Genomic DNA, 25229 nt, shown 5'->3' on the forward strand with positions numbered 1-25229 from the left:
GACCCAAAGGCTTCAGACAGAGGTCTTCACATAGAGTCTGAGGACTATTTATTAATAGTATTAAGGAGATCAGAATTGAGTTAGATTAGATATTGAGGGTTTTTTCCATGTCTATGACTTAGATATTGAGGTTTTGATACCTTCAAGATTCTGTGATTCACGACCCATCTTTTATTTTATACTCTTTCATGAACTCTACAACCCAGCCATATTTTGCTACCTGCAATAGTCCATCTTCCATGTCTGTGCCATTGCATTGGCTCTTTCCAATTCCTGGCGTGCTCTCCACTCATATTTCTAGCTCTGGGTCCCTGGCTCTTTCAAAAACTCAGTTCAAACACTACTTCCTTAGGAGGTCTTCCCACATCTAATCTACTACTGCCATCCCCTCTAAAGTTACCTATTCTGTCTATGTCTTGAGTATACTGGTTAACAGGTGCTGTCTCCCCCATTAGAATGTCAGCTTTTCGAGAGCAGGGCCAGTTTGCCTTTCTTAGTATTCCCAGCACCTACCACAAGTCTGGCACTTAATAAATGCTTGTTGATTGATTCTTTGGCTGATATTGACCTCCATTTTGTTAAGGGTAAAATTTTAGGGTTGAGACTGAATATAATATTAGTGGTCACCAGGGATTTAAATTCTACATCCCAATGAAATACTCTAGTCAGAATGGAATTTTATGGTGGTTTATTTATAATAGAAGGAAGAAATTAAGAATGAGGGAGAAAAGAGAGAAAGGGGAAGATCTGCTCCAATTTGGTCTGAGCCAGGGGGAGTTCAGAGGCCTCAGTCAAGGGACCTTCCAAGAAGATTAAATCTAGCTTGACTTCCAGCCACTAGGCCTGATCTAAAATGAGGGGCCTCCTTGGAGGCTGGAGCCTTCAGAAAGGTCAAGGGAAAGGGGAGTCAGCCTTAACACTCACCACATGGGTGCTCAAAGAAGCAGTCTGAGGTCCCATGCTGGAGCTCTCCTCCAAGACAAGTACCCTAACCCTAATCTTGGTAAAGGTAGGGACTGGTTTTGATTTCCTTTGTATCCCCAGTGTTTAGTACAGTACCCAGCATACAATAGGAATTTAATAAATGCTTGTGGACTTGATTTAAGTAAACATCATAAAGTCTTCATACATAAATGAAATTTGAATTTCTGGCCTAATATCTACTCATTCATAATATTTTCTATCATTTAACAGGAAGCCGCTGTGAAGATGACATTGACGAATGCTCCTCAAACCCTTGTCGAAATGGTGGGATGTGTGAGAACATTCCCGGGAATTACACTTGTCACTGTCCACCTAAAGACTACCAGGGGATAGTATATGGGGGAGTGGACTGCCGTGAAATTTTTCTGGGTTGTACCCAGGACAAATGTCAGAACAATGGGATCTGCATCCCTTATGTTCAAAATGGCCAACACGAATTCAGCTGCCTCTGCCCATCGGGCTATTCTGGGTCACTGTGTGACATTATGACTACCCTTTCCTTCGAAGGGAATAGTTTCCTGTGGATCACTAGTACTCCAGGGCCAATCAAGGATTCTCTCTCTAACATAGCCCTTAGTTTTCAGACTGTTCAGCCATCGGCTCTTCTGCTCCTCCGAGGCGATAAAAACACCCATGTAAAACTTGAGTTGTGGAATGGCTACGTCTCCCTTTCAATCCAAGCCAATAACCAATCTAAGGTGTTGCTGCACATTTCCCATAATGTCAGTGATGGAGAATGGCATTCTGTGGAGGTAACCTTAGCAGAAGCTGTTACCCTTACATTGCGGGACGACTCCTGTGTAGAGAAATGTGTCAATAAAACTCCATCTCCAATTGAGAGTGACCAAGTGATGATTGCCTTTCAAAACACGTTTTTGGGTGGTTTACCAGTAGGGAAGACAAATGATGGTGCCACTCTGCTTAACATCTATAATATGCATTCTGCACCTTCATTTGTAGGCTGTCTGCAAGACATTGAAATAGACTTGAATCTCATTACTTCTGAGAACATATCATCAGGCTCATCGTTCAACGTCAAAGCAGGCTGCGATAGAAAATATTGGTGTGAAAACCATCCCTGTCAAAACAGGGGACGTTGTGTCAACTTGTGGCTTAGTTACCAGTGTGATTGCTACCGGCCTTATGAAGGGCTGAACTGTTTGAGAGGTAAGAAGGTGCTGTGCACCCAAAGAGGGGTAAGCCACAAGGCAGAGCTGGGACGACAAAGCAACCCACCTGCTCCTACTGAGGGTTAGAAAAGCATAATGAAGGACCCCATGGGACCCTGGTTGCTGATTGCCCACTGGTGAGAAAAAAAGAAGAGGTTAGCAATGTGCATTAATTATTTTCAAGTTGCATCCGTAGGAAGTCAGGGCTTCACTCCTGCAGAGATGTTAAAATAAGCCAATAGCTCTGACTCATCTGGTACTTTCATCTTGGTGTGTATAAAATGCCATTAAACTTTAATCATTTGCTAGAGATCAGGAATCTACATCAAGTCTAAATTGACATAGAGGAGGGGTCTTTATGAATACAGACAGGATCTCCTTCCTATTTCACTTTAATGCTCTTCAGGTGATGAAGTCAAGTCAGTAAACATTCATTTCATACTCTCTATGTGCCAGGCACTGGGCAAGAACTTCAGGATAACTTTTCTAAAGCCATTTGACTTTTCCAAGGGCTTATTTTATAGAGTAGTATCAGCGAGACGTTGCTAAACCTTTGGTCTAGGCTCAAAAGTAAAAAGAAAAAGTCACGGTCTTCTCTCTCAGCAAGACCCAGGAAATCTTTTTTGTTTGTTTGTTTTCTTTTCCCCTCTAGTATGATGCAGCTTGAAATAGATTTCAAAATCTTTACCTCTTGCTAGTCTCTTAGAGGCAATGTGCAACGTAGATAGAAGGTTGGCCCCGGAGTTAAAAAGGCATGGGTTCAAGGCTTGCCTCTGTTGTAGGGCCAGGGGCAATATTAAGTCTCACCTACCCTGGGTAATGCTCTAAGATTCTCAGTTACAAATAAATTCCTAGTATGCATTGGTAGACAGAGTTTCTACAGAGGGGCTTCCTTGGGCCAGTGAAATCAGAGATCAGGGTGTGGAAGTAGCATAAGGATCATTTCATAGACTGCCACTGATAGCAACACATGCATTCTTTTCACTATGAACATTATTATTAGCATTAGCATGATTATGATGCAATGACAAAGCCTGAAACTGAATTGCAACAGATTGCTTTGAAGTTTTAGCGATCATTTATCCCAAGGTTTGAAAAGTAATGTGGCATGTAGAACAACATCTGGGAAATATGTGTTTCTCCTTTATAAGAATTGAAATTAAAACCATCCATGGCCAGCATAACCTTCTAACAATATTACCTTATGAGTTAAGAATGGTTAAGAATTATTAGAAACTATTCAAGTTTCTTTCTAACCCCCCCCCCCAGCCCGACCTCAATATTCTTTACAAATCATGGCCCTGTTTCATTGTGAGGGAAGGATTCTAGGGCTGTGCAATATTTTAAATGGAATGGCAGTTATAATATGTGGGATTTTTTTAAAGGATGAGGAGAAGAAACACTCTGGTTAGGGGGACGCTAAGCAATGTTTCCTTCTTTTTGAAGAAAAGTTGCTGCCAAGTATTTAATTGACACTAGGCAATATTTTCACTACATATTCAAAATAACAAACAGATGTTGACTTATTTTGATCAGCTTCCAGACATGGTGACCCATGAGGTTAATACTGGCCATGCTAATGCTAACTACCCAAGAAAAATAGGTTCAAGGGATGCTTGGTTCAGGAGCCTATAGTTTTATTTCTAATATGTGTTTTCTTCTTAAGTGAGAGAAATAGAAACATTTTGGTACCAGGTTATATCATGTTTCCTCAACTTTCATTTCCTACAGCATCCTCTAATTCCCACACCAATCAAAATGTTCTCTCTTGAATTTTGAAAATTCAAGGTTACTTAATAGAAATCTCTTTCCCCCCCAAAAAGGACACTGAAAAAAAAAAACCTTTTCTTCCAGAAAAGTGCCATTTAAAATTTAAAGGCATATATGTATTTCTACATATAACCTTTTTTAACATGCGAATAGAGAATGAAAAGCTAATCAGCTATAAAATAAAAATATTTTGTGTATATCATTATTACTGAAAATTATCTGTTGGGAATCAGCACATATTTTGTTACCGTCACTGACTTTGCTGACAGATCCACACTTTAACATTAGGTTGGTGGAAATTGTGTGTGTGTGGGGGGAGGGGAGACAGACAACAGACAGACAGACAGAGGGGAAGAAACAGAATCCTTCCCTCTTCCTTCCTCATTTATCACACACATACTACCACTTTTTAAAACATGGACAAAAGCCACCAGGCAAATATTTTGGTGCAGTAGAAACCTTGAAATTAAAATTTTGGTTCTAACAGTTTCCCTTAAGGACTCTTGTCTACTCACTGGTTTTTAAATAGAAGCCAGCAAACTCCTAAACTCTAGTTTAACTTGCTAATCCAATAAATGCCAATTAACTTATTTTATGGATGTTGTCTGGCATATAATAGATGATTAATAAGTGCTTGTCAGTTGACTGATTGATGAGTAGGAAATGTTTCTCTAGAGAGAACTTAATAAGTTACCAAGAAGATATCTGTTTACAATGTGTAGGATTTGAGGGATTCTAGGAAAGACAATCGTCCAAAAAATTATCTCCATTGAAGTATCTCAGCATTTAATATTACAGTATTAGAGACTCATTCTCTTGGATCATAGACCTCTTTCTACTTAACTCTGAAGGTATTTTTGGCATCCAGAATACCCAATTTAAAAATACTGTATACTACTGGTTAACTAAAATGAGAAGAAACTAGAATCTCATCAGAATCAGATTCCTTCAGGCAGAAAGGACCATAGGAATCATCCAGCCCAATGTATAAAACATCCTGGATAAAGAAACCCTCTGACCAGAGAGAATACCTTCCAAACATACATAACAAAAGCACATCCTAAAGGAATAATAGCCTAGAAAGGGGGGGCTTTGAATTGGATGACTAAAAATAGCATACCTAGAACTATTTTGACAAGGTTTCACTTAATCATCAAGGTCCTTAGCAAAAGTTATGTCCAACTTACGAGAAAGAACACTATCCACATCCAGAGAAAGAACTGTGGGAGTAGAAACACAGAAGAAAAACAACTGCTTCATCACATGAGTCGATGGGGATATGATTGGGGATGTAGGCTATAAATGATCACCCTGGTGCAAATTATTAATAACATGGAAATAGGTCTTGATCAATGACACATGTAAAGCCCAGTAGAATTGTGTGTTGGCTATGGGAGGGAGTGGGAAGGAAGGAACATAAATCATGTAACCATGGAAAAATTTTCTTAATTAATCAATTAAGTAAAGTTTTTTTAAAACGTATCAATTATTAAGGCAGCTAGGTGGTACTATGGATAAAGTCATGGGCCTGGAGTCAGGAAGATCCAAGTTCAAATTTGACCTTTTATACATGCTATCTGTGTGACCCTGGGCAAGTCACTTAACCTCTGGATGCCTCATTTCCCTCATTTATAAAATGCAGATAATAATTGCACCTATTTCCCAGGATTGTTGTGAGGATGAAATAAGACACTTTTTGTAAAATGCTTGACAAACTTTAAAGAGCTAAAATGCCAGGAGGAAGAGGAGGAGGCGTATGTCCAGTTCTCTAGACTCAATTAATGATAACTTTTAACATAGACTCATAGGATTTAGAGCTGGAAGGAATGCTTCAGATTGTTTAGTTTAAACACATCATTTTGTAGATGAAGAAAATCAGTCTGGAGAAGTGAATTTGAGCCTGTCTTCTGACTCCAAATGATGATGATGATAAAAAGTAGCATTTTAAATTAATCTCTAAGTTTTACAAAGCATTTTACCTTAAATAGTCCAATGGTGAAGTAATTATAGATCTCTTATTTGGGGTAGTCAGGGCTGCTTTCCTGACCTTGACCAATAGCCCTCATTTCCCAGTGCCTCTTTCAAACCTAAAGTCATCCTACTAAAGACAAAACTGTACCTTCTCTTCTGAGACTTTTCCAGCAGCTATTCCTTGACCTTCCCCCTCTCTCTTGAGTTTACAGTTTCAGACTAGATAGGAGCTGGTTTTTCTGTCTCCCTTTTCACTTAGAACAAACAGTACTTTGACATAGGAAATAATTCCTTCCATCAGAGTCAGCTGATGTCAGAGAGAGAAAATAGCGAACAATTGAATGTTCTAACATGGTTGTGTGTATTGAGCCAATACAGGAGTAGATCATAGTAGAGATTCATAACTGATTAGAAAATAAATAGTATGATTATAAGGAAAGTGTTTTAAAAAATTTAAGTATATTATAAATGATTGTTATTTATGTCAATATTGTCATTCTAATGACTTTTGCAAAATCTGAATTCAAATCCTGCTTACTTTGTGACATTAAAAATGTCCCTTTCCTCCTCTCTGAAACTAGGTATGATAATAGCACCTACCTTATAGAGTTGTGAGGATCAGATGATATAAGAAATCTTAAATCAATATAGATAATTCTTATAACTATAGCTATAAATGCTAGTTATGATGACATACACTCATTGTTGTGCTGATAAATGTTTAACAACAGCATCTACAATAAAGCAGCATATACTTCTAAACTAAATCTGCATTATTAAAATTTCTCCATCCCTTTCTTAAGTATAGACAATCAACACAACAGAAAATAAATCCCTGATTTCTGGTGTTTGCTGATTTTGGACCTACAAATGCTCCCATGGAATGTTGAACAAACAGCTCTCTCTCTAACTGGTTCCAGCTGACTCTAGTGCTCCCCCATCACTCTTTTGCAGAGCTGGAGACCCCTGAAGACAGATATGCAAAGCATTAAGTGAAAAAAATCTCAATGAAGGCAGAATTCTCTGATTTGATGATAGTGGAAATTAGCAGGCTCTCCTCAAAAGCTGGTTTCACCATAGCATGGAGGTGATTCTGCCTTCTCAAAGAGTGTACCAGTAGGATGGCATCTCTAGTAGCTCCTACCAGGTTAGAAAGGCTTCAAGTAAAGACCAAGAATAGATGCCATGTCTGTCAGCCACAGATTAACTTAACCAAAGGTGGGGAGGCAAATTGATCAGCTTCAAGGGGATAACTTGAATGTTAGTAATTCAGAAAGTCTAGCAAGTTATAGGGAGCTTGTGTGGTGATCTTTTGTTGGGAGGAGTAAGTAGCCACACTGACACAATCAGCTTTCTTTAAAGTTTTTTGAAGTAATGGGATGGGCTTGTTAATTGGAGATTTAAAGTTGGAAGGAATCCTTGAGGCCATCTAGTCAAATTTCCTTATTTTATGGATGGGGAAACTGAGAGGTTGGGTGAATTGCATAGGTATAAAAGGCATCATGGGGGTTCAAACCAAAGTCCTTTGGTTTCAAATCCTGTGTCTTTTCTCTAATGGCCTTTAAGCATGACATTCAATAGTTCACGGAAATTCTGCAAAAAAATATTATTGACCACTTTTGATAATTAACTTTAATTATTGGTCAGATGGTTTTAACTCCTTAAGATATACAATTAAATGCTTATATCAAAGGTCCAAAATTTTGAAATTATTCTCAAAATTATACTAAGTTACTTTGCAAAAGTAAAAAAAAAATATCCAAAAAGCTTAGGAATCAGGATTACAAGCTTAATGTGAAACTGACTTGGGGATGGGTCAGGTAGATGGTGGGTCAATGTTATAAAGATATCCTAGGAGTTTCAAACGAAACTATAACAGCATTTCCTGCTTCACACGTGGTGATCACAAGTTCAATAACATGTCAGAAAATTTATGTAAAACTAGTCACAGAATCCTTTATGAAGTGTGTTTCATTTAACACTGCATTAACACATTTATTCTGCATTTAGAAGCCCACATATTTCTCTAACAGTGCTTTCCTTACATAAAAATTACTTTAAATTGCATCATCTCACAGTCTAAGGAAAGAAAAGAATTGGTAGGATAGCTCTAATGTCAGAAAATATGGGGCTTAAAATCCAACTACTCTGGGGCAACTTGGTGGGTAGAGAGCCAGGACCTCCTGGGTTCAAATTTAACCTCAGATACTTCCCAGCTGTGTGACCCTGAGCAAGTCACTTAACCCAAATTGCTCTTCGCCATTGGAGCCAATGCTTACCATTAATTCAAAACTAAAAAACAGAAGGTAAAGTTTTAAGAACCAAAGCAAAAACAAAAGAACCATTCTATCCATCCTGGGAAAGGAACCACTTCTGCTGAATTCACTTGGTCTCCCACTTAAAATCACTGCCTTCCCTTCTAGGCAATGTCACAATTATTAGTGAAGATGTGTCCTGAAACTTTTGGCAGTCCTGGAAAATTTTTTAAAAACACAGTCATCTCTTTGGCAGATTATTGCTGTTTATGCCCTGAGATTTGTTAATAAACCTAATCATTTTTTTCTTTTTAATTTTCAGTTAAAACAACATTTTCTGTTTTGAAGTTGTTTTAGACTCTAGGGGGCCCTTACTCACCCAATTTGGTCATCAAGATCTCTGTGGTTGATTATTGTTTTCTAAGACACTTTAAGAATAGTTTAAGAGAATTCATCCATTTTCAAATGATATATGTGAGATTCCTGAATCTTCTTGATATTCATTCACTGGGTTTGAAAGGCAGCCTGGGAAGAGCCATGAATTCAGACTCAAACCCAATACCAGCTTTGTTGTTTAAGAGAATTCATCCATTTTCAGATGACATATCTGAGATTCCTGGATCTTCCTGATATTCATTCACTGAGTTTAAAAGGCAGCCTGGGAAGAGCCATGAGTTCAGACTCAGACCCAGTACCAGCTTTGCCCTGCTCTCCATGGGTCTTTGGAAAATATACTCAGTAACTCTAGACCTCTATTCTAGGACAAGCTTTAGAAACACTTACCCCCCCCCCAAATTTGTGTATCTTCCTCTCTTTAGGAAGCTGCCACTAGCTTCTCAGGCTCAGGGTATTCTCTTGTTTGTACAGAAACTCTTTCAATGGAGTTCTTCCATCCACCCGAGGTTCCAGAAATTTTTCCATAGGTTGCACCTTTTTTTGTACCCTTCAATCATTAAAACGTACCAGTTCTAGGGTCCCCATGTCCTGTGGGGTGATTCCTCATTAGAGTCTCTACTCTCTGAGAGCAGAGTCTGGGTTTTTTGCCTTTTTGTGGATCCCCAGCCCTTTTCTCCAATGTAAACTAACAGGTTCATGTTGGAGCACTGTTGAACGTCTTCTCTTTTCTGGGGATCATTTGCATTTTTACATGAGACATCAGTATCTCAGCCCAAAGGCACAAGTCCTGTGAGAACTCCATGCAGTATTCAGGGCTGACGGGGTATGGAGGTCTTCTGGTTCCTCACAAATCAGACCATATAGACAGCTGCTTATTCCCTGTAGAATAGCAGTGGAGGAGCTGATGGGGAAAGCTCCCTAAGCAAAAAGAACTGCTGCACTGTCTCTCTTCTAATCTGTCTCTGGAAAGTGGTGCTCCAGGCATCCTAAGGTGATGGGCAAGGACCCCTGCCACCTCTGAGGTGGAGGGTCTCTGTGCCGACCCACAAATCCCTGAAGCTTCGAGAGCCAACTTGTCTTAATAAGGATATTCTCGCCTATAAAAATCCTGCAATGTATTTGGAGCTGTTGCCCTTCTCAAAGAGGTTATTTCATCTAACAATATGCTTTGAAAGCTACCCGCGGTTGCCTCAAGCAGGTGGTCTCCAAATGCAGATTCAAAATGCCTTAGCCCTGTAGAAAATAAAATGAGTGCTCTGGAAAAGGAGCCTTTTAGGCAGGTGGTTTTCAAAACCAGCTGATGGCCCAAGCAGGTTTACCGAAGATCAGCAAGAAGAAAACTGATCGGAATCTTTGTCCAAATTTTGTCTGAAGTGGAAGAGATTTCCTCCATTAAGTAAAACGATGGGTATACATTTATTTTTTTAAAAACATTTAAAATGCAATTCAGTTTAACATTTATAAAATATCTACTGTATAAGTACTGTGGTAGGGGATGGAAAACATTAGGAAAATTACTTCTTGGGGCCTTAGTTTACCCAACTGTAAATGAAAGCTTGAACTAAATGACCTTTAAGATCCCATTTAGCTCCTGACCCATGATCTCATGAAATACAGGGACTTTGATAAGACAGTTCCTATCCTCATAGAGCATTGAAATTAAATTAAATTAAAATTAAATAGGCTAGATGTGACACCTGTGCACCATGGGGATGAACACATAGATGTTCAGAACACTTCATGATGTTTGAGAACTCTTTTTGGCCAGGAGTGGCAGAAAGGCTTCATGGTGGAAGGTAAGCTGGGTCTTAAGGGATAAGTAAAAATTAAGCTGGAGAAAGTGGGAAAGAAGAGGGCATTCCAGGCATCAGGAATAAGCAAAAATATTCTATATCTTTTTTTATCACCCTTACCTTCAATCTTAGAATCAATACAGTATTGGTTCCAAGGCAGAAGAGTGGTATAGGCAATGGGGGTTAAGTGACTTGTCCAGGGTCACACAGCTGGGAATTGTCTGAGGTCACATTTGAACCCAGGACCTACCATCTCTAGAGCTGACTCTCAATCCACTGAGCTACCCTGCTACCCGTTTATTCTATATTTCTGAAGAAAGTCAAGTGGATAACATCATAAGGGACATCTGGAAGATTAGTTTTGCCCTCATTCATACTTGAATGTCTTGATTTTTTAAATTAGTTTTGGATTATAAAAATTTAAGAATGGCAATGCCTTTAAAATTTAAATTGTAGGCAATGCCTTTAAAATTTAAATTGTAGGCAATGCCTTTAAATTTTAAAATTAAAATAGCACAACGAAAGAGGCAATAAGAGAACATCATGAAGAGACTTAGTCAGATGTACAAATTTGACTTTTAAGTTTGTCAGTTTCTTTTTGTTGTACCACTCCTTTCAGAGGAATTCTTTGTTTTTTAAATCAAATTTAGCACATAACTGACTTCTTAAGTAAGATTTATTTTTTAACTTTGTCATCTTGAAAATTGTCAGTTTACAAATGGGTGAATCTTCTACAGATTTTTAAACAGATTTTGTTGAAATCTGGTTTATCTCAGTTTTCCCTTAAGTAAATTCTGGTTCATCTGGATCATAAATTAGATGTTATAGAAATAGAATGCACAGAATAAGGCACATAGCTCATAGAATCTTGTGTGTGTGTTGTGAGATTTAAAATGGTTGAGGTCTTAAACTGTAGTGATTAAAATAGTGGAAGATATAAATTGTGATAGATATAAGAGAGGGTGAGTAAATTTGACCACATAAATATGTTTCACTACAGTGTCTTGGGTTTTAAAATCAAATATAAGGTGGTCACCAGGGAAATATTCCCAATTATTCAAATACCCAAGTCAATTGGGTTTTATAGAGATTTTAATTAACAATACAATGAGTAATCAAAGAAAGAGAGAGAGAGTAAGAAAGGAATAAGTATGAAGGGCCTCAAGCCAATATGGCCTAGACCTGAGTCTTAAAAGAGAAATCAGTCAGTTTTTTAACACTCACCACAAGGTCTGACTAAACAAGGATACTAGTGACACCAGGCCAGTGTCCTTCCTCAAAGAGTCTTCCAGCCAGAGATTGTTTCAACGGGCCTCTCTCAAGAGCCTCCAGAACTCCTACCCCAGAGGGACAGAGCCCCTCAGAGGAGCTCCTCAAGGAGCTCTCCTTCAGAATGAGATTTTCTCCAAGAGCACTTCTCCTCAAAGAGATCTATCTCCAAGGAAAGAGCCCTCAAGCATCAGTCCTCAAGGAAATGAGTCTCTCAGAATGAGATCCTCCAGAATGAGAATCAGAAATCCAGATCCCCTGAATGAGATCCAAGCTCTTATTTTTAAGGGCAAAATTTCCTCTGTCACCTCCCCTAAGTCCTTACATCTACCAATCACTGTAGATGTTTCTAAAAGGACCACCCATTTTGAATTCACAGCTGAGTAGTTTTAATCTCTTTAGTAAGTCAGAAAAAAATGCTGCTGTGTCGACAAATTTCATTAAGAAAAAACCTCTGAATAAGTTATCACCCTTTTAGGTTTAAGTAGTTTACAAGTTGCCCCACCTATATGGGTACCTAGCATCCCATTGTATCAATTTTAAAAACAGTCATGACTCAAAGAACTTCCTGTCCTTTCCATAAGCATGGGTGAAAGCACTTTCATTGTTCAGCAAGGTGTTTTCTGTCCTAAAGCAGTCTTAAGTAGGGTGGAGTAGGGATATTCCCAAGGCAAGTTTTCATGTTCAAGTAGAATTCTCACTATCTGCTAGGGAATTTTTTTAAGTAGAAGATTCCCCAATGGGGGAAATTTCCAACATTCATAAGTCTGAGAAATTTTAAGGTTTACAGTGTGTGTGTGTGACTTGAAATGCCTTGATTTCATAAAAGACCCACTGAATCACCTGGTTCTCTGACGTAGGTCCCACTTCATGGGACTCAAGTTCTCCATGGATGAGCCCCCATCAAATCAATCTATTATTGGGATGAAAGATGGCAGAGCATAGTATCAATATTAAATTTGGAATGAGAAGGGACCTTGGAGGTCCTCAGGTCCAGTGTCTTTATTTTATAGATACTGAGGCACAGAGAGAGGAAAGGGGTTTTCTTGGGTCACACAGTCAATAAATATTGGAGGTAGAATTTGAACTCAGATCTTTTTGACTCTGAGTCCAATGCTTCATCCATTACTTCACCATCTAATTCCCTAGAATGGAAAATAAAAGTTGCATTAAAGTTAGAAGACCTAGATTTGAATCCTGCCTCAGCCACCTACTAGTTGTTTTATCTTTGATCAGGTCACATGTCACTATCCAGGTCCTCAGTTTTCCATCATGTAAAAGGAGAGGGAGGTGGACTAGATGTACCTTTACCTTCCTTACATTTTAATATTCATGGTATTAATATTATTTTAGAATTTACCTGTAATTTCATTTGCATCAAGAATACCTGGGAGTGGAATTGCACATCAGCTACCGGAGTGGGTAGAGGAGGGGATAGAAAGAACATGAATCTTGTAACCATGGAAAAATATTCTAAATTAACTAATTAAATAAAATCCCCCTCCCACCCCCCAAAAAAGAAGAATACCTGGGAAAGAAACCTCTCAGGACAATGCAGATAAGTAGAACTCCAGGATTGAGAGAATTGCCTCAAGCACTGAAAGTTAGGGACATTTCCCAGAGGTATACATATAGCCAGTATATGCTAGAGGCTGCATTTGAATTCAGGTCTTTTCCCTCTCTGAAACTAGCTTCTATGGCATGCTGACTTTCTAAAAACAGCATTAACTCTCTTAAAAGTCAGTTATAAGGGCAAGTAGGTGACTCAGTCGGTTTTTTTTGTTTATTCAATTAATTAATTTAGAATATTTTTCCATGATTATATTATTCATGTTCTTTCCCTCCCTTCCTCCTTCACCCTCCCTTCCTAACTCGCCCCCCCCCCCCAGCCAATGAGAAATTTCACTGGGTTTTACAAGTGTCACTGATTAAGACCTATTTCCATATTATTAGTATTTGCCCTAGGGTCCTAGAGATAGAAAGTCCTGGGTTCCGAATCTGAGATCAGATGCTTCCTAGCAATGTGACCCTGGGCAAGTCACTTAGTCCCCATTGTTTAGCCCTTATCACTCTTCTGCCTTGGAACCAAAATACAATATTGATTCTAAGATGAAAGATAAGGATTTTTAAAAGTCAATTATGTCCGGGGTGACTCAGTGAAATGAGAGCCTGGTCTAGAGATGGGAGGTCCTAGGTTCAAATCTGGCCTCAGACACTTCCCATCTGTGTGACCTTGGGCAAGTCACTTGACACCCATTGCCTAGCCCTTACCACTCTTCTGCCTTGGAGTCAATACACAGTATTGGGTTTAAAAGAAAAGTCAATTATGTATTATAATAATGATGAAATAATAGCTGGTACTTACAAAGTGCTTTATGGTTTGCAAAGTGCTTTAAAAAAATCATCTCATTTGATCCTCACAACCACCCTAAGGCACTAGGTGCTATTATTATCTCCATTTTTCAGATGAGGGAAACTGAGGCAAAGTGACTTGTCCAGGGCTGTATGACTAGAGCATGAAGCCAGATTAGATCTCAAATCTTTCTCAATTCCAGACTTGATATTCCAGCCATTGTACTACCTAGCTATCAACTCTTGATTTCTTCTCCTGTCCATTCTTTTCTTACCTGTTGCTCCTAATATATTTCTTTGTTGTTTCTCTTCCCTCTACCTCTATTGCCCCCAAATTTCTAAAGAGTATACACCTGGCAGATTTGGACAGGATGACTCCACAGGATATGCTCTCTTCAGACTTGACAACAACCCAGAGGAGATTGTCACCCTCTCCATGTTTGTCCGAACCCGCAGATCATTTGGCTTTCTCCTGGCTTTGAGGAACAGTACTTTCCAGTACCTCAGTGTCTGGCTAGAACATGGAAGACTAGCAGTACTGGCTCCAAGTTCTCCCAAGTTACTAGGAAGATCCCTTCTAAATGATGGAAACATTCACTTGATATCTTTGAAAATCATACCAAATAAAATCGAACTCTATCAGTCTTCCCAAAACCTAGGATCCCTTTCCACTTCCACGTGGAAAATTCAAACTGGTGACATTCTCTACGTTGGAGGCCTGCCAGATAAAAAGGGAACTGAAGTCTGGGGTGGGTACTTCAAAGGATGTATCCAGGATATAAGATTAAACAGCCAGAAATTGGAGTTCTTCCCCATTACAAAAGGAAATTCAACTCTCAATCAGACTCTTGTCAATGTGACGCCTGGTTGTACTGGGGACAACCTTTGCAAGGTAAGATTATTATCTCCATTTTTTCAGATAAGGGAAACTGAGGCAAAGTGACTTGCCCCGGGGCTATATGGCTAGAACATGAAGCCAGATTGGATCTCAAATCTTTCTCAGTTCCAGACTTGGTATTTTAGCCACCTACCTATTAACTCTGGATTTCTTCTCATGTTCATTCTTGATTTGCCATTGTTCAGTTGTTTCAGTCATGTCCTTTTTGGTGACCTCATTTGGGGACTTTTTTGGCAAAGAAATTAGAGTGGTTTGCTATTTCCTTCTCAAGCTCATTTTCCAAATGAGGAAACTGAGGCAAACAGGGTTAAGTGACTTTTCTAGGATCATATAGCTAGGAAATACCAACAGCCAGATTTGAACTTAGGAAGCAGTCATGCTGACTCCAAGCCCAGCACTCTATCCAAGGTGCCACCCAGCTCTCCCATCTATTTTGATGCTGCTTTGTGAAGTGTCTATCTCTATCAAGGATGCTATAAACACATCATTGGCAATGTCCAAGCTAAGAGATATTTTTTTCCAGCAGGGGTAAATTCTAGCACAGCCCTTTGGTGATCAACAACAAATTAGAAAACTCTCTATGGATCAAATATGTCATTTTAAAGTTATTAGGACCATGCAAGAATCCACATATACTGATAAGTCACAAAAACAAAGGGTAAAAGAAAAGACTAAAATTCCAACAGAAACAGCCCCACTATCTTGGCAGGAGTCAGCAAACAGTGAGCCAAATCCAGCCTACCTCTTTGTGTAGAGCAAGTGAGCTAAGCATTTTTTAAAATATATTTTTGCATTTTTAAATAAAGTTTTAGTATTTGAAGATTTAGTATTTAAAGTATTTAATATTTAAAATCTTATGTCATTCTTCACTCCCTCGACATGCAGAAACAAATAGGTGGTTGAATTTGGACCCGGGTTTAGCTCTTGCCAACCCTGGATAGGGAATAAGGACCAGACTCATGATTTCATTACTATAAGAAAGTTACAGATGAGGAAACACCTACCAATTCGAGTTAGTAACTTCTCTGAAATTTATAGTGAAGTGCCTGGAATGCTGAGGTAAATGACTTGTCCAAGATCACACAAGAAGTATGTGTCAGAGGCTAGACTTGAACTCAAATATTCATGGCTTCAAAGTGGACATGTTTCTATAGCAGCACACTTCCTTTTTTTCTCTTTCTATTTTTTCTCTTTTAAAAGAAATTTATTTAATTGATTAAGATAATTTTTCCATGGTTACATGATTTATGTTCTTTCCCTCCTCTCCTCTCACCACCCTCCCAGAGCCAACACACAATTGCACTGGGTTTTACATGTGTCATTGATCAAGACCTATTTCCATATTATTAGTATTTGCACTAGGGGGATCGTTTAAAGTCAACATCCTGAATCATATCCCCATTGAAGCATGTGATCAAGTAGTTGTTTTTTTTTCTGTGTTTCTGCTCCCACAGTTCTTTCTCTAGTACACTTCCTTTTAAAGATCATATACAGGATTTATTTCTCAAGCTCTTATAGCCATTTTATAGATTTAATTGTCAGCTCTTGTACTAAAGAGACCAAGTAAACCTCACCCACCAGAAAAGTACAGCATTTCTAAGAAAATCAGCTATGAAAGTACCTAGCTTACTTCTATTACTGCAATTGTCTATAAGCAATCATAAAATATTATTATAAAAATGCTCTCTTTTCTTTTTCCAGTTCTGTACTCCTGAAGAGAAAAAGCAGTATAGGATAGTAGTAGATAAAGGGTTGGTTGAGATCAGGAAACTCTGGGTTTTTGTTCTGCTTCTGACTAGCTTTGTGATTGTGGGTGAGTCATTTAATGTTGCAGAGCTCCAGGAAACTCTCTAACATATGGAGTCACCATACCAGGGAGTTCTCCCCACTGATGAAATCACAACTCTGAACAACAAGAAAGAAGCATGTTCCAGAAGCTTAACCCCCCAAAATATATGAATCTATCCCTCAAGTAGAGAGTGCCACAGGTTAAATAAAGCACTTATCCACATGTGGAATCACTAAAATTCCCATTTTATTTGAAATGCTTTGGAAACAACATCTAAAATGAATATGGTAGTAACTATGTCTCCTGTTTGGGAAGTTCAAATCTCAAGAAAAATCCTTTTGGAATACATCAAAAGAGACTGGATAAAAGTCACCCTTGCCCCTTTGGCTTTTAAGCATTTCTCTTTGTGTTATACTCTCAGAGACACGAAACACACATAGAGTGATGAAAAAGAAAATGCTGACCACGGGGCAGCCAGGTGGTCCAGTGGATAGAGCAACAGGACTGGAGTCCAGAGGTCCTGCATTCAAATTTGGTCTTGGCAACTCATTTAACCCTGACTGCCTAGCCCTTTCTGCTCTTCTGTCTTAGAATTGATTTTAAGACAGAAGATAAGGATTTAAAAGAAAAAGAAAATGTCCAGGGAGCAGCTAAGTGGTGCTGTGAGTAGAGAGCACTGGGCCTAGAGTCAGAAAGACCTGAGTTAAAATATGGCCTCAGGCATTTACTAGCTGCATGACCCTGAGCAAGGGAAGGAAGGAAGGAAGGAAGGAAGGAAGGAAGGAAGGAAGGAAGGAAGGAAGGAAGGAAGGAAGGAAGGAAGGAAGGAAGGAAGGAAGGAAGGAAGGAAGGAAGGAAGGAAGGAAGGAAGGAAGGGAGGGAGGGAGGGAGGGAGGGAGGGAGGGAGGAAGGAAAGGAAGGAAGGAAAGAGGAAGGAAAGGAAGGAAGGAAAGAGGAAAGGAAGGAACGGAGGGAGAAGGAAAGAAGGAAAGAGAAGTTGTTGACTCTAGCATCTATAGCTTTCCTTTTTCTTAACAAAGAGAAAATCTGGGGAAGGGCAAGACTTGGGGTGAGGAAAGAGAAACAGGCCGTGTTTAATATAATTAATCTTGCTTGTTTCCATTCCACCCCTACCTGATAATATTATTTCTGCTTTTCATTTCTTTCTTCTAGTACAACCCCTGCCACAATGGAGGTGTTTGCTATTCCATCTGGGATGACTTCACCTGCTCATGTCCCCCAAACACAGCAGGAAAAGCCTGTGAGGAAGTCAAGTGGTGTGAACTCAGCCCATGCCCACCTGAATTCCAGTGTCAGCTGGTATCAAAAGGCTTTGAATGTAGGTATATTTTAAAGGCATCCTCTTTTCCAATTAATCACAAAGAGGCATCTACATAAAAATAATGCAGACCTAAGTATCAGTCTGCTAAAAAAATGGGGTGCCACAACAAGAGTACTAGAAAAAGTCCTGAGTTAAGCCCAAAGCCCTTTTTCTCTTTCCTCCATCTCTCCAAATCTTGCTCACTTCAAATGGAAGTCAGATGGGCCCCCTCTTTGGCTGCTTCTTCTGTCTCTTGATAATCCCGATGAGATTTGGACGAATCCCAGCTCGAACTCCTCTGATGAATAAAGGCAATCAATCATCTGTACTTCTGGGCTCCCCCAAATAAAATGCAGCCCAGGGAGCCCTAGGTTACAATCTCCCTGCATTACTGGGAAAAAGTGATCCTGGAGTCTGAAAGATTTCTCATCCCACCTTTAACCCTATTGGATAATATAATGGAGCTTTGAGGCTAGGGGGAGGCTTAGCCAAGGGATTAGGAGGAAGAGTTATTAGCATTCTCTGAATCCTTCCTGCTCCTGCTGAGTAGCTCTGGAACCCAAAGAAAGAAGTGGAACTGCTTCTCCCCTGGCTACCTGTGTGACTAAATATCTTACCTCTCTGAGCCTCAGTTTCTTCATCTGTAAAATAAGTTTGTCAGTTAATGAATATTATTGATACTATTATCTCTCCTCCAAGCTTAGTACTAAGTTCTAAGGATACAAAGTAGGCAAGCAGGGAGAGATGAACAAGATGTCCTCTCATATCTTTTCTGGCTCTATAGTTAAGAGTTATAGAAATGAGTTAATATCCTCATCCCAGTTCTGTTGCCCTGTTTTCCAGACAGTTCTATCATGTCACACCCCTTCTCCTCTCCCCTAAGGTATGAATGAGAATATGCCCAGAGTTTACATGACTTTACCAAGATGGTACAATTAGTCAGGGGCAGAGGCATGATTTGGACCCAGGACGCTTGCCATCTGGCCTCTCTTAATAAATAATAATAATGACAATAAATTCTAATCTCTGCTTTTAAGAAGCAGGAATATAAAACTTATGACCGAATCTGACTTTCTAATATTGCTTTGGGCCTGGGTGAGGATAAATTTTTAGTTTGCTTTAGGCTCTTTTGGGAAATGAAGGTTATCCTGACTTTGACGAATGGAATGAGACTAAAGATTAAAAAGGGTTTCTCAGAAGTAACATTTTTCTTCATTTATTCATTGTGCAATGTCTATCTGGTTCAGATTGTAAAATACCTTGCCTATCACCCTCTGGTGCTTTAGTAAACTACTTCTCTTAGTTTGAGTAGCACAAGGGTTGATTTTAGGATTTTCCCTTTCATTTTGGAATGAACATTATTGGTATCTTAGTTCTCTTTTCTTAAGTGAAATGTCTGAATGATAAAACCTAAGTCCCTAATCCCATCAGCATTCTACAGAAAGTCCAAGTCACTCTAATGGTATCTTTGCAAAAAGCACAAGATTTTTGAAACTAATGAAGGCCCCACATTAATGACCATCATTCAGCCCATATCGCTTCTCCCTGTTCCTCTCATCCACTAAAATGGAATGCAAAAAGTCACCTAAAACTTGAGTAATGCAATCCCCAGAAAAGATGCCCCTGGAAAATAGAGGTTTGGTAGGTGGTTTGTTGTTTTTCTTTTTAATCACACTGATAGAGAGCCAGGGTCAACATATGTAAAATGTGAGAGAAATAGCTAGTGTCTGAATCTCAACCAGACAAAAATGTCTAAGGCAAAAGGCTTAACTCAGAGAAGAAAGCGACTATAATTGGATAGATATGATACCATTTTCCTTTGAGAGAGGTGAAGGGTTTGGTTAGTGCAAATGCTAGAGTTCACCTTTTCCACTTTCTAAGATCTAATTTTGCAAGATGTTATGATCCAATCATTGTAGGCTTTTAAACCACTAAACTACATCGAGGTTAGGTCTAATAGTACAGTTCCCGCACAGCGATGGGTTTGATTTGCCCATCACAATTTTATTCAGGTTTGTAGGTGTATTTCCCTAACTTGAAACCAAAGATTTTTAAAGCATGAAGTTGAGGATGGAGCAATGACAAGGAGAGAAGTGCTTTGTGGATTCTGAGACAGAGACACAGTGGTGAGAGAGTTTTCCTTAGAGTCTGGAAGACCTGAGTTCAAGTAGCACCTCAGCCAAAGATGAGTTGGGTGGACTAGTTAAGGAAGGTTAACCCTTAGTGCCTTGGGCTTCTCTATAAGATACAAATGGTAGAACAGATGCTCATCTGCATTGGCAGAGGGAGTTCCCAATGACCAAATAAGTCTAGTCTCACCTCTACCCCCCAGCAAAGCTATTATGTTTATAATCTAAATATGTATAAATGAGAACCAAATGAGTTGAATTAGAAAAAGAAAATAAATATAAACTATAAGCGTGGGCATCATGGATATAATCCAAATCAAAGATTGTGACCACAGCATGTTAAAAAGTGCTATGTTCTGACCGAAACCTACAGTTAATTGGTCATTTGCTGCCAGAGAGAGTGGAAAAAAACATTATTGGTAGTCAAAGGACACGGGCACCCAACCTGGCTCTGCTACTTCATTCATGTGCCACTCTTGGCAAGTCTCAGCTTCTGTGGATTTATGTCTCCTCTAATGGGTGAGGCTGGCCAAGATGTTCTTTGACGTTTCCTCTAGGTCTAAATAAATCTGTGATATGATGAAGAGCCTCTCTTAGCAGATGTGGGATCTTCTTTGGCATATTTAAAAATGTTGAAAATCGGTCTGGTCTGCATAGGTGCAGACCAAAGGTTCTAACTACAGAAAAGGAAAAGGAAAAATTGCCTTGTCTCTGCCTGGCTCAGCTTCTCTCTCCAGAGAATATTTATCCAGAGTAGTTATATAGGGGGATTGCCTAAGGGTGGGTATTTTCCCCAGGGAAGCCTCTGACAAATAATCAGATTATATTTAAGGAGTTAATGAGGAATGACTTTATTGGAATGGAGGCAGCTGGGTGAATGAGGGGATAGAACTATAAACTGGAGTCAGGAAGACCTCTGTTCAAATCCATCCTCTTAAAACTTCCTAGCTGTGTGACCCCAAGTAAGTCACTTAATTTCTGCTTGAGTCAGTTTCTTCAACTGTAAAATGTGGTATTCCTAATATCTATCTCCTAAGGTTGTTGTGAGAATCAAATTAGGCGGTGTTTGTAAAGCACTTAGCACCATGACTAGTTCATAGAACCTTTTATGTTTATTTCTTTCTTTTCTTCCTTTATTGTATTCCTCCAAGAAAGAAAGCAGGAACTGGGCTTGTTTCAGGGATTGGGAGAAAGTCTGTGGGATAAATGATGATGGTGTGGGGAGAAACTTTGGCCTAGAGAGATGACTCTATATGGTGACAGGGTTCAACAGAGCAGGTTCTAGATAGAGGGGCTAGCACCAGGGCCCCCCTGACTTTTCTGGGATCACCTCTGCTTCCCTGATCCCCTAAAGAAAAATAAAATTTTACAAAGTATGCTTCAGTCTGCATTCAGACTCCTTCAGTTCTTTCTCTGGATGTAGAAAGTATTTTTCATCATAAGTCCTTTAAAACTGTCTGCAAAGTCATTCATAGTTGAGAAACATAGTCTTACTGTATGATGTTCTCTTGGTTTTGCTCACTTCACTTTGCATCAGTTTATGTAAGTCTTTCCAAGTTTTTCTGAAGACATCCTACTCATCATTTCTTATTGCATAATATCATTCCATCCCAATCATATTCCACAACTTGTTTAGCCATTTCCCAATTAATTGACAGTTTTCTATGTCCAATTCTTTGCCATCACAAAAAGAGCTGCTAGAAATATTTTTTTACATGAGTTCCTTTTCCTCTTCCTTGGAACTTTTTGGGATATAGACCCAGTATTGCTTTTTTTTTTTTTACAGCAAAGCTTCATCATCTTTGGATCCAAAGGATTCAACAAGGGGCATATTGAGACAAAGCAGGACCAGGGGGTGGGGTAATGTCCAGAGGAAAAAACAAGGGGCCAACAAGAGGAAACAAGAAGTTTGGTCTGTAGGAAAGGAGGAGAAAATATTGCATGGAGGAAGAGGGGAGTTTTGTTCCCTGCATGGTACCCTAGTATTGTCAGGTAGTCAGTATTGTCAGTAAGGCAGTATTGCTGGATCAAAGGGTACGCACATTTTATAGTCCTTTGGGCATAGTTCCAGATTGCTCTCCAGAATGACTGGGTCAGTGCATAAGAAGAATATTTGATTCTATCCCTGTTTTGACTAAGGGCCACTATTTTGTCTTCTGCAAAATATGGTTATTAGACAAGGTCATCTTTCAGGTCCCTTCCAGATCTAACAGATTTTAGGTTCTGTAAAACTGGACTCTTATGAACCTTATCTCAGCTTTAATTTTAGTAAGAGATGAATGATTCTTCTGCTGTGACTTTAGACAAGTCACTTGCCCCTCTATGGAGTCTCATTTTCCTTCTCTGTAAAATCAAGGAGCCCCTTTAAGCTCTATGAAACTTCAAGGGTGCGTTAGAAGTTGATTTTGAGTCCTTGCTTAGACATTTTCCCAGAAGCAAACAGAGTTTTGCTGTGCAGCTTATCACTTCCCCCTCCCTGTCACTCCAAGATAAGTCTTCTGACATGTAGAGTAAAAGGAAACAACTAAATTGCTCCCAATAACCAGGTGCTGAGGTTAGTTGGAATGTTTGATTGATTGTTTTCCTCAGTGGTCCTCTTCCTCTAGCTGGCTGGTCTTCTTAGCAGGTGCTTTGTGGTGTCCTTGTCCCTAATCCTCCCTGTGTATTATTTAGGTGTGTGTGTGTATGGGGGGGTACTACAGGCAGCTTGGACCATCTCTTGACTGATTGTCAAGTGTGAACAACATTTATACCTCACTACAAATCAGGACTTGATTGTATTTTTGATTGTCTCGACTTGATGAAGAAAATGTAATGATGATGAAGATTAATTAAAAAAAAAACATACCCTTACCTTCCATCTTAGAATCAATACTGTGTATTGGTTTCAAGACAGAAGAACAATAAGGGCTGGGGGAATGGAGGGATGGGGGTTAAGTGACTTGGCCAGGGTCATACAGCTAGGAAGTGTTTGAGACAAGATCTGAAACCCAGGACTTTCTGTCTCTAAGCCTGGTTCCCAATCCACTGAGCCACCATAGCTGTTAAAAATGTTTTAGGGGTATTGTTTTTTGTCTCTAGAGAGCGCATTTTAAATATCTACCATCATATCCCTGTGGCTACCCTTCACTTTATTCCAACTGCAGGTACCTTTGTGCCCTTTGCCTAGAGATGGTTTCTTTTACTTATTCAAGTGCAAAAATTCCTTATTATGGTTCTATAAAATGAAGACAACAGTTCTGGTTCCATTTTGTTTCACTAGGCTGAGGGAGTTCTAATAAATATCTCAGTGCTTGGAGAACCCCATAATGATAACTGAAGTTTCAAAGACTCTTTCCTACTTAAAAATTTTTAAAAAGCAAACTATACACAATGATTTTGCAAGGTAATAAAAAGAAGTATGGATCTTGACTGTCTTTTGTAATGTATTTGTATTTGTATCATAGGGCGTGGACATTTAGGGCTTAAAGGGGGTTTTAAGAATTCATCTAGTCCAACTTTTTTTTTTTATTTTAAAGATAATGAAAATCAGGATGTTGAGAGGTTAAGTGATTTACCTGAGATCAAAAAGAACTGGACAGCTGGGATTTGAACCTAAGGTCCTAAGACCACAAACCTAGTATTCTTTCCACTCTATCACTACATAGCTGCATGAGTGCTTCTTGATGGATTAATTGATTGAAAAGAACTAGAAGAGCTTATTGGTATCATTTTCTTTTCTTAGGTATTGCCAGTGCCGTGTTCAGTGGGCGGGAGAGTGCCATATTTTTTAGAAGCAATGGAAAGATCACAAGGGAACTCACCAATATTACATTTGGTTTCCGAACCAGAGACTCAGATGTCATCTTACTGTATGCAGAGAAAGAACCAGAATTTATTACTATAAGCATTCAGAATTCTAGATTAATATTTCAACTACAAAGTGGCAATAGCTTTTATATGTTGAGCCTGAAAAGTATGCAGCCAGTGAGTGATGGAATGTGGCACCAGGTGTTTCTTTCTATGATAGAGCCATTGGCCCAGTCATCTCGATGGCGAATGGAAGTGGACGACCAAACAACTATTGTGACTAGTGCAGTGGCTACTGGAAACCTCAACTTTTTAAGGGAAGAGACAAATATTTATCTGGGTGACAAGCCCTTTGACAATCTTGATGGTCTTCGAGGATGTCTTAGCTCGATAGAAATTGGTGGCATTTATCTCTCTTACTTTGAAAATGCTGATGGTCACACTAAAAAGCCCCAGGACGAGCAGTTTCTCAAAATATCCACTAATTCGGTGGTCACTGGCTGTTTGCAGGTGGACGCCTGCAATTCTGACCCCTGTTGGCATGATGGAGACTGCGAAGACTTCTATAACTCTTATGGCTGTGTGTGTCCCATAGGGTGGACTGGGGCGCACTGTGAAATCAACATTGATGAATGCTTTTCCAAACCCTGTGTCTATGGCAACTGCTCTGATAGGATTGCTGGCTACACTTGCAAATGTAATCCTGGCTACACAGGTGTAAACTGTGAAACAAACATTGATGACTGTGAGAATCACAGATGTGCAAATGGAGCGACCTGCATCGATGGTATCAATGGCTATTCCTGTCTGTGTTTTGGTAACTATACAGGAAAATTGTGCAGGTAAGTACTGTCACTGCCACTGGAGGATCCCTAATTTTTAGAACATCCCTTAATTATTTCTGGATTTTATTTTTAGCCCCTGGGGCATACAATGTCTTCCTCACCTGTTATGTCAAGTGGTTAACAGGCAGCTAAGTGGCATAGGGATTAGAGAACTGTGTTTGCAGTCTGGTTTCACATACCACCTCAGGCACTAACTAGTTGCACAGTCCTGGGTAAATCACTAAGATACAATTTACTAGGTTTAATTACTCTGTGACATAATTTGCTCATCATGAATTGAAAGATTGGGACCCTAAATTCTCTTTCTCTTATTTATGATCCTATCTAAACTCCAATGAGGTCTGGCCGTGTCCTTCCCCAACAGGACCTATCCAGTTAAGTTGGTTTCAACTTCAACCAAATTACCAAGGGAGAATATTTCTCCAGTATCTTTCTTAGGATATGAGAACTCATTGACAGGAGCCCATGAAGTCTTCTAGAATTGAGGCACCTAATATAT

The 25229-nt window shown here is 39.3% G+C and overlaps 1 protein-coding gene across 1 annotated transcript in view; it reads left to right on the forward strand.

The window, feature by feature from the left end:
* CRB1 (crumbs cell polarity complex component 1) overlaps positions 1-24744 on the forward strand; it is a 227487-nt gene extending 202743 nt beyond the window's left edge. Inside the window, exons 6-9 of the mRNA XM_056815688.1 lie at positions 1195-2151; positions 14304-14851; positions 17820-17985; positions 23821-24744. Coding sequence (XP_056671666.1) covers positions 1195-2151; positions 14304-14851; positions 17820-17985; positions 23821-24731 — 2582 coding nt within the window. The 3' untranslated portion in view covers positions 24732-24744. The remainder of the gene's footprint in view (positions 1-1194; positions 2152-14303; positions 14852-17819; positions 17986-23820) is intronic.
* Positions 24745-25229: the final 485 nt, after the last annotated feature.

Source organism: Monodelphis domestica, chromosome 2, assembly GCF_027887165.1.
Source record: "Monodelphis domestica isolate mMonDom1 chromosome 2, mMonDom1.pri, whole genome shotgun sequence".
Lineage (NCBI taxonomy): Eukaryota > Metazoa > Chordata > Mammalia > Didelphimorphia > Didelphidae > Monodelphis > Monodelphis domestica.